The sequence below is a fragment of the Platichthys flesus genome, chromosome 21 (assembly GCF_949316205.1).
Source record: "Platichthys flesus chromosome 21, fPlaFle2.1, whole genome shotgun sequence".
In the NCBI taxonomy this organism is placed as follows: domain Eukaryota; kingdom Metazoa; phylum Chordata; class Actinopteri; order Pleuronectiformes; family Pleuronectidae; genus Platichthys; species Platichthys flesus.
Window position 1 is genome coordinate 10,804,988 of NC_084965.1, and position 13,836 is coordinate 10,818,823.

Below are 13,836 nucleotides of genomic sequence, written 5' to 3' on the forward strand. Positions count from 1 at the left end.
ATGTACATTAAGAAAGATTTTAACTATTCTAAAACCACAGGAATCGCTTCAGCTAATATGTCTGTTGAAAATACATAACCTCTGTATAAGCAGTCATTTCATTTGTCTTATCTAAGTGAATTCTGCTTGACAACAGCTGGAAATACACTTTTTAGATATAAGTATGTTGGTTACATCGCCAGAATACATATGAGGTAAAGAGACGTCAACCGACTCACAGAGAAGGATAGAGGAAAAAAGAAAACACTGCAGCTTTGTAGAAACCGAAAGATGGCTCTAGGAGGGAGTCAACCAAGAAAGAAGGAGAAAATGACAAGGAAAGAATGGTTGAGAATAAGATGGAAAAGGGCTGAAAGAAAGTGAAGAGCGGTGCTGAGGAGGACTGGGATGAGAGCGACTGAAGGATGTAGAGACCTCGGAAAAAGATGAGAAGTAAGGATGGCAGGGTCTGTCAGTGGCAACAGAGAAGATCCAAGTTGTAAACAAGACGAACAGTATTTTGTGTGTGCGTGTGTGCGACATATACAGAATCATCACTGCTTTTTGTTAGTGTAACAAAAACACATAATTCTTCATGTGTAACCTTCAAAAACTCTCAAGCATTAGTGCATACAATCACCAAGACTGCTGAAAGCCCTCAGTGCACATAGCAGTCTTAGTGGTTTAATTTAAACAACATAAACCTGAAATCAATACTCAGTTCTTGGGATTATTAGACTCAGGGTATGCATACGTCTTAAGTTAATTTAAGTTATCACTATCACAGTCACGTTCAAACCTTTTAAAACTTAAATCAAATCAATTTACAAATGAAAATCAAATTTGTTTTAAATGTGGAGACACAGCATAAGGCTAAACCTTTTCCATCTAAGAAGAATGAAACTCTGTCTGGTGATTTGTGAAATGGTAGTTTAGACTATTGAAATGAAAACGCAATATGGAGAGAATTTAGACACTTACCAATTTGCTGTGGTGGTATTTGCAGTATCCACAGTACTTGACGTTGTCTGCATCAGATCCTTGTTCCTCACATAAAAGCCCTGCAAACTGGGCACTGTGGCAGAGTGATGTAGATTATTGACAAATCTTTGATTTTTTAATAAAAAAAAACTTTTCCCCATTTATGTGCAATACTGTAGCAAGTATCATTTTTCATCAGATGTAACACATGGAACACCCTGGAACACTTTATATGTGATGGTATAAGGTTTACTACCTGGTAACATATCAAATCTACAAGTCACTACATGAAACTGAAGTCAGTATTGAAGACACAATCCCCTTTTTTTATTAGGGAGGTTAATGTAATTGGAACAGGTCTCACCATGTGACATGGAAGGCCTGTCTGCAGCCATGTTTGTTGCAGGTCATACAGGCTCCAGTGGCTGCTTTACTCTCTCTGCCCTGGTCCTCACAGATATAACATGTCTGTGCACAGACATGCAAGCAAAACACAAGCAGTTAGAGAGCATACTTTCTTTCAAAGACAGACTGATTTCCTCCTAATTGCATTGTACAATGTTAAAAAAGCATATGTAGATGTTACCTTGTTGTAGCGCTCCTGTGGCACAGACTGGAGAACTATAGGCTCCATAGTTGACACATTCGCAAACTCAACCTCAGGTATGTAAAGGGCACAAACTACGTGGGCCCACCCTGAAAAGACAAGAACAGCCATCAGCCTTTGCAAATACACAAACAAATTATAGCCAACATATACAGTATATCACGGAACCCAAACGATATTTGTGTAGACAGGTCACAGTTTATATAAGAACTCATAAAGCATCCGCTCATGTGCTGAATACATCTCGAAAAGTGACATTTGATTTGTAGGTTGCAAGTTTTAACAGTGAGCTATACAGTAAAACTCGGTGATGGAAATACGAGGGACATAACCTGAAGATGACTTGTCCATACATAACTTACAGAAATGTATCAGATGCGTGCGAGTAAAAAAAAAACACATTTTTCTGCACATTCTTTAAAGTCGTAATTCATAAAATTCAACTTTGAACGTCAAATGCCTTAATTTGTAAATTGGTAGTTAATCTATCTAAGTAGCCATTTATTGAGCCCTGACACACGCACAGCTGCCTGTCAGCGAAGACAAACTGGGGGCGGGAGAATGACAGCAGGGCACGGCAGAGTGGCAAGCAGAATTGACGACAGGGTTGAGGAGGAGCTGGAGGAGGTGAACGGGAGGTCAAATGGAAGTGGGAGTCTCCCGCCATGCTGGAGGTGTCTGTTTTTTCCCCATAGCGGCAACAAAAACAGGCTTAAACTTACAGTTGAACCCCTGACCTGCCTTTGACCTGGTGAGCAGGACAGGGGGAGAAGGGCAGAGGGCGGGACGGAGGGGGAGGGAACGAGTGTGAAACAGGGGGCATGTTGTTGTTTTGAAGTCCCTCCAAGAATCTGGAAGAGGCCTATAAAACAGGACTATAAAAGTGGCACAGCCTTCCTCCTCAAAGTGAGCATTCACTCTTTCCCCCCAGGAAAATGCAGCAGAACTTCCCCTTACGAACATCTTTCTCTCCGATAAGTTATCCCAACCAAATGTGTTGAGTCGTAGAGCTTGAATTCAGCCGATAGCTTATTTGAAATGATTGATTGGGGGAAAAAAAAAAAACAGAGGCAGAGATGTTTGCTCTTGATAATGGTTTTATGAGCTTCTTTGGTAAACCATGTTAAAACCATCTCACTGAATAACTTGGGGTTACTGTGGTTTTTGTAACTGTTGCAGGTAATGAACCATAAATCCAGGGAAACTTTAACAGTGCAAACAGACAGTATCAGATTCTAATTTTAAATTGACATATTGCTGCCAGTTACTTCAACATACATTTGACTTTGTAAGTTATCAGGTTTAAACTCCTTCTTTAAGGAAAGCACCAATGTGTATTATAGAGACTGTAAAAGATCAAGCTGAGCAGCTGTAATCTTAATTTCTTCCTCTTTTCTTCCCTCTCTGCCCTTTACGGTTAAGGTACTGGATGAAAAACCCATTTCAGACTAATCCCTTTGCTCCGCTTTATTACTATCCCACCTGAAATAACAGCAACTTGCACACAGATCAACAAGTGGCGAGGAACTTACAAGAGCGATGAAACGGACGGTAGGGGGAAAAGATGGTGAGAGAAAGATGGGAGGAAAAAGGAGGGAGAGAGAGAGGGAGAGAGGGGTCATGGGAAGGGTAAAATAAAAGAGAAAGTAGTAAAACGGTGTGTGTTAGTGTTGTCCTGATGCCTCCCTGCAGGCCTGGACACAATCCCACAGCTGTGCCTCTCTCTCTGACCGACACACACACACACACACACAGAATATTTACAGTCTCCCTCGAGCTGACCTCCCGATGAACCCAGAGAGGAGACTCCTCACAGGCCATGCACTATACCCATCCTGGCCCGCCCCCTCATAAACATACACACACACACTCACACACTCTCATAAAACATGGACTGGCAAGGACGGTACAGAGGCAGCGCACACAACAAACAGCAACATAACTCTCCCAGCACGCTCAAACCCCTTAAACTTGCCAGGGACACGCAATTGATGACAAAATACACAAGAAGCGAACCACAGATGTGCCTGTGTGTGTGTGCGTGCAGCTTGAGGGGTTCTACCTCCGTTGTCTGTCCTCTTCAGTGCTCCATCTTTGTGGGGACACAGCTCACATCTCTGCGGGTAGAGAAGAATAGTCAGGTTAGAAACAGCAGGTCGACCGTATCTACTTAGGGTGCGGTAAATACTGAAGTATGACAAATATGAGATAAGCACGAGACGCCTTTACTTTGGTAAAAACAACTAATGTGGCTTTTGCCTCCCAGGTCAACTGACTCTGCAGTAGACACATTTTAATCGTCAACCGGCTCCGATCAGCCTTGATGGGAACATGACACCCAGGTGAATGCAGTAATTTCTTATTATAATTTATGTGGCAGTGTAGATGCTGACGCTGCACCTTTTCCCGCCAACGCATTGATATTGCAAGCGTTGGCAGGGAAATAGCCATGAATTTGTGTTTGCTTATTGAGGTTCCTCACCTCAGTGAGAGGATGGGTGGTGTGTGTGCTCTCTGAGACAGAAAGTCTTTTGTGTTCATTGTGTCATTTCTCAAACCAATATTTTACCACACAAACTTCCAACCTTTAAAACCTAAATGGTTTGAAATATATTTTGTGGATTCTTTTCAACAATTTCTTCCTTTACTGTGAATTTGTGTTGATCTTTTCTTATTTAAATGTGAGCCGCTCCAGCACTTTGGGGATATAATGATCATGGATTTTCATTTAATTATTTTACTCGTATTTCAAAACCGTTAAAACCCTTCAATGGTAAAAAAAAATAAAAAAATCCTTGGCCAATGAACCAATGATATTTATGTACTCAACAGTGAAATTTGGTCCGCACCATTGAATTCAGGCAAAGCAGTGGGTACTTTATTTTCTAAATGCAAATCTAAAACTGAGGATCATTGGTCATTATTTTCTCTAACTTTTAATTAAAATAACACTGAAGCACATTATTAAAATCAAGATCTTATCAATATTCACACTTGTTTGACCAGTTATAGAAAGGGAGCAACGTTAACAGAATATATTCCTAACTGACTTTCTATTTCTTAACAATGACAACAAAATATGAAGGACAACCCCTGAGGGCAACCTCCTGTAATATTAACTAAATCTGCCTTCTTAACAAAAGCCAAACGACAATTGTTCTGCAGCACCCTCCCTTGATGCATTTAAAAATACTCAAGCAAAGACCCAGTTTAGGTCCATGCAGACCAGAAGGAGGGTTTGATCATTTGTTGTAAGTTGTTTGTTCGTATGTTACTTGTACTTATGTAAAATTGTGTCGTACAACTTTGCATATTCACATTGGCAGCTGTGTTTTAGTGCCTTCACTATCAATGCGGGAAAAAAAATCTTTGATTATTGCCACGACTCAATATAATTAGTTGTTAATACAAATGAATATCTAAGGTACCCATAGAAGATGGTATTTTTGCAACCCTGTCCATCAAAATGACAATGACAAAGTCGAATGCGACCTCTGGTTATAGTTGCCAGCTTTCTTGACCATAATGTGATTCTTTGTGAACACACACATACATTAATGTAATTACCAGCCTCGAACGCTTAACAAACAAGTCTGTGCACACAATTCTTCAAGCAGAATAAAGCATGGCACTTCCATGTAGAGATTTCTACACTTCAGACATTCCTTCACATGCACATTTCTGCCCTGTGTGAACATATAAAGCTCTATGACAGTGTGTAGGCAGATCATTCCTTGTAGCCATATAAAATGTTACACACCTTCGACAAGGCCCAACAGTCGCCTACATTCAATTCAAGCGGCAACTCATTACACACTACTTGATATCAATTATAGATTTATCAAGGTTGCATTCCTGCCACTGCAGTAGTATTTTTATGATGTGTTATGATGCAGACAGTTTAATGTTACAATACAATAGTAGGGCGCACAAATAAAATGGCGCTTGGTGTAATGGTAGTGGTTAAACTCTATACAATCAAACAGCATTTATATGAATATTTAAATGATATTTTAAATAAAGATTAAATAGCATTTAGAGATTTTTGATGGTAAATGGTACAGTTTACAGACTGTTGGCAAAGAGGCACACGTGAGGCAATAGACAGAGGGAGATGGCAGAAACCACAGAGATCCTGTGGGGGCAGCAGGATGCACTACAAAAAGAGGCAGCAGTAGGTAAGTCTGCACAGACCTCAAGTTATTTATTTATGTCACCTTTGACACTACATCTTTTATTAAATTGTAGCATTGGGTGATGTCTACAGAAAAACTTTGTGATGGACAATCACACCCATTGTTTTATGTTTTGCTGGATTGTCCCTTTTTTGAATAATATTCATTTCAGAACAGGAATGTGCTATTGTTCAGTATAGAGTGCACACGCCTGACAAACTGTGGGAGTGGGAGTTTTACCTGGACGCCTTTTTCTCTAGACTACATGAGGAAGTTTCAGCTTTCTGCTTTTGTTGCATCCTAAAGGGGAAAAAACCATAGACTCCTCATTTTCTTCAAAACTATCCAACTCTGAAGATGATTTTGAGCAGGAGTCGGGCCAAAAAATCCCTATCAATCATCTTGAGCTGAACAGCGTGGCAGGTCCGTTCCCTTGCATCAGGGCTGAACATTTTATTTGCAAAATGTTTTGTGTTGGTCGAAGTGTGTGTCTGTGTGCTGGAAATGCAAACATGAAATAAATAGGTATAAAATATTTGTATATGTAATATGTGTGTGTGTTTGCCTCTTCACACAAACTGACCATCACATTTATTTAGTGATGTCATTTTAGTGCAATACAATTCCTTAATGTAGTTTTGTGTCCTGTAACTGGCATCGTCCCAGACTTCAACAGTCACAATGAAGAACAACTTATAACCAGTAAGTAAAAAAGTAATGCTTGTTTATTTTAAGCTCTTTAAAGAAACCCACTGATCATACAGGACCCAACCATTTACTGTTTTCACGGTGTATTTGTAAATATTTGTAACATTCAAGATCATGAGTTCCACCATTTTCCCCTACGGAGATCTGTTAATCAGGTTCAATCATAATGATGAATAGATAGAAAGACTGTGACTCACCACACGGGCAGCTCTCTCTTGAGATTCACACTTTCTACAGAACCAAGGACCAGTGGGTACCTGTACAATGCCATAGCAAGCTGAGGAGAGACGAAGATGAGCATTACAGAGGGAAATCACATCCACAACAGAAACTGCACCCTGTACCACAAAATGCCATTACACAGTGTTAATGAACACATGTTGAAAAATGCAGCTCCAAACCAAAGCCGAAAAACATCTGTACAGATCCTCTTTTTTTTTAACATGTGATATGAGGCAGATTTGTGGTTGGAGCAGAGCTTTGAAGTGACAGACTGTTGAAAACACTGCTGTTGTTTTTTATACGTCTCTCTGCTGACAGCTGACATGCTTTGCCTGTGCTACGAAATATTTTAATCCCATGGGACAATGGCAGAATACATGGTAATGCATTGTTATTACCAACAGATATAGGCATCAATGATAATTATATGCTCTACAAACTGGTTAACCCAATCGTAAATCGTTTGACCTCCCCAACATATTTCTATGAGAAAGGTCAAGGAGAGGTTGTCTGCTGCAGAAACAGCTGGATTTCAAAGGGGACTGATAAGGATACCTCTTGTGCTTTTCAGTTGTTGACTCTAGTGTGTTAATTTGTCTTGTTTGTGTATAAAAACGGTTTGCAAAGTTAAAAACCCTTAAGACTGCGATAAAAGGAAACCCTCTTACAGGAAAAACAGGGACAGTATGAGGAAAGTTATACGTTTTCTGTAAATTAGAGTATGTAGAACTTTTCAAGTAATAACCCAAAATAAAAATGTAAAACTAAATGAGTAGAATATGTATCGATTAAGTTAAAATTTAGGTCAGTGCTGTGTGAATGTGAAAATCATCATCATTAGTTAAAAATATATTTTCCAAGATGCAAAACCCAGTCTTCACCTGAAGTTATAAGCTGCTTTCGTTGACTCTTATGAGACTCACCCATCAAGGTGAAGTTGCCTGTGCTGCATCTACTCTAAATCGCCTACCTCTACATATTGTGAGATTATCTCTGATCCGACCAGAGCTAATAATCCAATGAAAAACAAAGCCTTAATCCAGATTTTTTGGAAAATACCCAAAGGTTACCGAGTTCAAATGGAAAAACTAATGACCAGACATGCAGACAAAACAATCAAGCATTAGTTAGGATATTCTCTACATGCTGCATACCTCATTCACAAATAATGGCTGGCTCAACCAATCACTTTAATACACGTGAGTTAATACACTATATAGATATTTTAAGCTTTTAGGATTCAGAGATTCAAAGGAGGGCTGCAAGAAACATGAGACATGCTACTATTTATCGGAGTAAAAATGTGCTGAAGGTCATGCTTGTAAAGCTGTAAATGTATTGCAACCTCTGTAGCACAGAGTCATAATCACTGGGTATATGTCGACACACCCAATCTTTAACTCAGTCACATAAAATATATCGTAACCAGGCTTAATCATGTCCACAATAATGTTGAGAAAATACTAAACTTTAAATACAACATCGACAATAAAAATTCTTTTACACAGTTGCTGGTAGATACTGTTCTCTCACGGTGCAATGTAAGAGGAGTGACACTCGAGACAATTCAAAAAATATTTACTCTCTAGACATAATGTGATGATGGTGGTATATTGTAATTGAGGATACTGAACAGACATAAGTGAATATTACAACTCCTTGCACGGTAACCTATCTATTCCAATGCTGTACATTAGTATACATATATAGTTCTTCAATTGAAATCTGGACACTCTCCCCCTCTCAGTACAGCACTCCTGTCAGCATTCATTGGGAGAGGCGGTGGTCTAGTGGTAGAAACTTTGACTATGGGCGGAGAAGGTCTCATTTAACCCATCTGTGTGTCCTGCACACAGATGGGTTAAATGCAGAGGTTAAATTTACCTACCATTGCATGAGTGTGTAGTGCATGTCTGCGCATGTGTTTGGTATTAATAAACATATCTTAATCTTAATCAACCAGTTTTAAAACGTCTATTTTCTTTAGATAAAATGAATAACAAACTCTGTTTTAGGATTTAAAAGATGTCAGTGTTCTGACAGATATTGAAATTATTCAATTCAAAAATCCTCCGAAGGTTTTCTGATTCATTAAATGCAGATGTTGCTACTCAACTGTTTCTGGCCAATTAGTTTCATTCAAGCAGATGGTGTCATATATGTGGTGATGGTGCAGATCAGGACAAGTTAACACAATAACAGTGTGCTGCTGCTTGTCTGAATCAAATTCCTGCTTTTTTACAACTAATATAATGAAGCATGTCTGCAACCAATAATTTAATGGAGGATAAAGTGGCTAGTACATATTTTTGATCTTACATCATTCTGTGCATTTGCAAAACACTGCACATGTAATTAATAATACAATTGACTGCATGGTTATTAGACCAAAAAAATATAACCAGGACACATTGATCAGTGACTAGATGTGTAGCAGAGGGCAAATGTTCAGATGTGAGATTTTATCTGTGGTCTGGTGGCCAAGACATCCAATACCTTACTGTAGCTTTCAATCCTTAGGAACAAGAAGTAGATACAAATCCACTACGGTAGTCCTTGTCTCGTTCTGTCATCAGTCTCAAAATGGTATGCGAACTGACAGTGTTTACCAATCACGAGGCCCGACAAGCAAAGGCTCCGACCATATGATGCAATCTTAACATTAAAATAAATATGATGCGACTTGGCACAACTGTGTTATTAATAATAACACAGCAGATCACATTACCGCCTGGGGTTCGCTTCAGCAACTTTCAAACCAGAGCAGAGATTTAACATAGATCTTAGTGCAACCATGTTTGCAACAATTAGGCTTTTAGAGACATGCCCTTATTTTAGCAGTCCAAACACTAACAAACAAAAACGTGCTGCAAGAGCAGACACACTGACAGGCTGGTGTATGGCTCCAGAGCTGCTGATATTTCGAATATTTTCCATTCTCCCACTGTGTTTGCCAAACGGTCACAAGGCCAGCTGTTAAATTTGTAAACATTGGACGTCATCACCCCGAGTCATCTGGGGTAAGCGCTGGCTCACAGTCACTACACTACAAGCTAACGTGCAGCTGTTGGAATTCAATGTTTTGCTGCTTGACGTGCTCCAAATATTTGACTTGCAACCTGAACAGCAAAGTTTGAATACATTTCCCTAGGTTGGAGCTCTTGCTTGTGTCTGTATGTGGGACTACTTGTGCAAAAATCAAATGTTTACACCTTCAGACAGGAGTAGTTCTGCTTTCTTGTATCACGCATATCAACACTATAACGGTGACTCGTAGCCAGACTTTACGCTGAGAAACCAGATGGCCAACGTCGTCCAAGGAGTATTGTCTTCCTGCTGAATCAGAGGACAGCCTCGCCGCCCGGGTGAAGCCCTGACCCCAGCCTGGCGGGAGGCGGATGATCCACACACGGATCACTTCCATAACCTTGCGACGAGACAACGCCAACTGCTCCCGGTGGCTAACGGCTAGCAGCTAGCGGCAGGAGCTAACGGCGGCGCAGCTTACCTTGGTGCACGGCTACGTTGCAGCCGTGTCCGTCGCAGTACACCAGCGGGTTTTCAGCCCAGCCTCGCTCGTCGGAGCACACGCAGCAACCCCCAATCATCTCCTTCATGTTATTCGTCGAGGACTCGTCGTCCTCCGCCAGACACACGCTCGCTGGAGACCATCTACGAAGAAAGCGGACATGCGGAGGAATACGAGATGTCGAGTTGAGCGGAAACCGTCGCCGCACACGCGCCTCTTCCCGCCGCCGCGCCGCTTTAGGCCCCGCTCGCTCCGGGCGTCATGTGTAAAACGTGTTCACGTCCCTTTTCGATACCGTATTTTTTTACCAAAACATCCAGTTCGCGGCGCGACGATGCGGAGCAGAGAGGGGGGAACCTCGATGAGGACCGGAAGTGCGTAGCCACGCAGGGCCGGTGGTGCGTGCGTGCCCCTGACAGGAATACAGCCGCGACGTGATTGGTTCGCTGGGGCTTCCGCGGTGGATTCACATGGCGGAGCTGGTTTGAAAGTTTGCTGCAGAGAGAGTGAGCTCACTTCAGTCAGACAACATGGAGCTGAGGAGGCAGAGGTACTGAGAGGCACACAGATTTCTGCTGCAAATGAGACTGTATTTAACACTTGTTTACAGCAGGGATCCTTCAGGTGTGACGGTATAACCTAGCTGGGTTCATTTAAGTGTTTGCATCTTGTATAGGCCTACCAGCTAAATTTAGTGTAGGATGTTTTTCAGATATCATCATGTATAAAATGTCCCACAGTGGGGAAAATTGCAACATTGCACAATGGCAGTCAAAAACAGACAAGAGTAAAGCAATAATAAGTAGCATGCAATACTTGAGGGAGATGTGAATTCAAAATAAATGGAATACCAACTTATATATGATATATACAATTGTGAAACCCTCCGCTTAAGGAGCCTTGCAAGTCAGGCTTGAGGATGTGTTATTACATCTTATTAAACTCATTCAAAACAAATAGATAATCAGAAATCATTAGTCTATTAAACCATTAATTTTTTCGAAAATTCCATAATCAACTGTGTTACTCAAACAAAGAGGGAATAATGAACACACTTGTTTAAAGTAAAATAAAGTAAAGAATACAATACAAACACAAGGAACCATAAGATACTGAAATATTTACAATGTTAACAAAACTTAGACAGTGTAACAGGAAGCGTTTGGCACAGATGGCTTCTCAAGTAGGAATAATTTCACTTTATATTGTTTTCATTTGAATATTGAATTAAATAACATGTATCAGTATGGCAATTTGTCATCTTTGAAATTTGGACCAGCATTGTTCACTTTTATTTGATCTCTTTTGACACTGGAGGGATTTCACAGATTAACAAGTAAATCATTATCAAGGGACTAAATGGCAGAAGAATAAGTCATGAGAATAAAAAAGTTTTCAGTAAGTTTTTGGGGGGTTCATACAGTTGAAATAGACCAAACAACCAAATTAATTGCATACATGAAAGAAAATAAACCAAGCCACTCTTGCTATAGAAATGGACATTCTTTCATTAGTGGGGCTAATGCATTGCAAAGTTAAAAAACATTAAATGCACCATGCGTTGCAGCATAATAACCTGAAGTAAAGGAAGAACAAGACACAGAGGCCTGGGAGACATCATTGTAGGTTTGCCTGTCTAATCAATAAAACAAGTTGTTCTTATCACTTCTGAAAAGTTGGGTTTTTGTTCCCTTTTTTATATGAAATCTTCCTACATTTGAAAGGCCCTTTGTTGCAATGTCACACTAGACTGTGTATGTTCGTTATAATACCCCAGGCTTATTATTATTCTCTTGTTACACAGGATGTTTTTCATATGTCATCATGTTTGTACACATCCAGTCGTCCATCTTTAGAAATCCCAGTTGTAGGTCAAACAACAACATGACTATGACAAGATGATAAAAACATGACATCAATGATGTGTTAAAAGCACACAAATACAAAAGCAGCTTCTCTTTATTTACAGTCTTATAGCTTTAAAGTCAATGACAGCTATATCATTTGTTTGTTAGACTTATTGTTTGCTTTTTTACTGACAAATAAACCTGAATCTTTGCTCACAGCTTGGGCTAGAACATTGGCATTTCATTATGATTCAAAATGGCAGAAGACTATAAAAGGTAAAAGGCCTAATGAGTGTGGAGCCACTGACACAATTTTGCATTGTACAATGAATACATTTATTTTCAAAAATATGTATTTAATTGGCCTTGAGGAGCCTTAATCAGAGCTGTCAATATACAGTTTTGTTTTGACAGCATCCCCATGCTGTTGCCAAGGATGTTCCTGAACACACACACACACACAATTCCAAGCACTCAGCTGCTGCTTGCATCACCGATTCCTCTGAGCGAGCTCCCGCTCTTGGTTTCCAGAGAAACGTAATGACTTGCCAATAATGCGCAAGAGCACACGAGCGTCCTCCGTGTAATATGGTGAGCGAGAGGTCCCTGGGAGTGCCTGCCCATTGTTTGCTTTAATTTCAAATTGCTCAAATGCTCCAGTCGACACTGGGCACTGCACTAAAAGGGGGCGTAGGGAAGGGGAGCTGGGGAGGGGAAAAAAAGTGAATTGTGTGTGGCAGGGGAAAACCTATTAGAGCTGGAGAGAACAAAGGGAGGCGAAGGAGGGAGCAGCGGTTGTGGAGGGGCCCGTATAGCTACTGAAACACTGAAAATGGCAAATGATTTTCACAACTTGCACTTGATTAAGTCAAAGTCTGCACGAATCATGTATAATGTTCCTCAGGTTGTCGGAGAGGAGCTTTCTCTGAGATGCAAAATTGCAGCGACACTGTCTGCTCCCAATTGCTAGTGCTAACCTCGGAGTACATACAGCACTCATAGCTTTTATTTAATTCAAGTTATGTTATAGCCATACAGTGGTCTATGCCTGTCAGAGCTCTGTTGTTCATACATGTCCATCTGGTAGTGCTTGGATTTGGTTCTCTTTAAGCCACTGGAGCGGCGGTTCTACCTTTGGCCCGGATCTGTTTGGAAAATAAGCGGCCTTGTCTCAGCCACATAATGATCTGTTTTGATAACTGCTGGACATGTGAACATTATTTTTGCACCATGCAAATAACCTGCAGGGCTGGGTGTATGACAGAGGCGCCTCCGGGGGTTTTACAAAAAAAAATGTCCTGGGTTCGACACAGTAGCGTGCCTGGTTCAGTGACTGATATCATCTTCAGTGATGTACGATAGAATGTTTTGACTTGGGCCAGGCAGCAGAAATAAACAAAAATATTTAAAAAACTTCCTTGAAATACACATTACCTTGTGGCCATTCTCATTTCACTGACTTACCAGTGTACACACATTTTAATGAACACTAGAAAGTGTGGAAAACAAGAGTTTAATTTGCTTTTCAGTGGACTGGTCTCCTCTGTGCGTGTGTCTTTGGTTTTCATTTAATTCTTAAAATTTTGTCCTCACAGCACTTTTAATATAAAAGGTCAGAGGACCCTCACTGTTGAGTCTTGGGCATGTTTGTATTGGCAGGGGCAGTTTTGTGGTCGCTGTAAAGGATGAGGAAAGACAACGCTCAGACCCACAGTCTTACATGCAAGATGGATCTTTACCTTATGTTGTTCTTTAAATTGTCTAACAAACTCCATCTCTACATGAGCC

The 13,836-nt window shown here is 40.5% G+C and overlaps 1 protein-coding gene across 1 annotated transcript in view; it reads right to left on the reverse strand.

The window, feature by feature from the left end:
- mllt10 (MLLT10 histone lysine methyltransferase DOT1L cofactor) overlaps positions 1-10,568 on the reverse strand; it is a 38,441-nt gene extending 27,873 nt beyond the window's left edge. The window contains exons 1-6 of the mRNA XM_062380013.1: positions 10,181-10,568; positions 6,648-6,727; positions 3,630-3,684; positions 1,547-1,656; positions 1,325-1,428; positions 961-1,054 (exon numbers count right to left, since the gene is read on the reverse strand). Of these exons, the coding sequence (XP_062235997.1) occupies positions 961-1,054; positions 1,325-1,428; positions 1,547-1,656; positions 3,630-3,684; positions 6,648-6,727; positions 10,181-10,289 (552 nt within the window). The 5' untranslated portion in view covers positions 10,290-10,568. The remainder of the gene's footprint in view (positions 1-960; positions 1,055-1,324; positions 1,429-1,546; positions 1,657-3,629; positions 3,685-6,647; positions 6,728-10,180) is intronic.
- Positions 10,569-13,836: the final 3,268 nt, after the last annotated feature.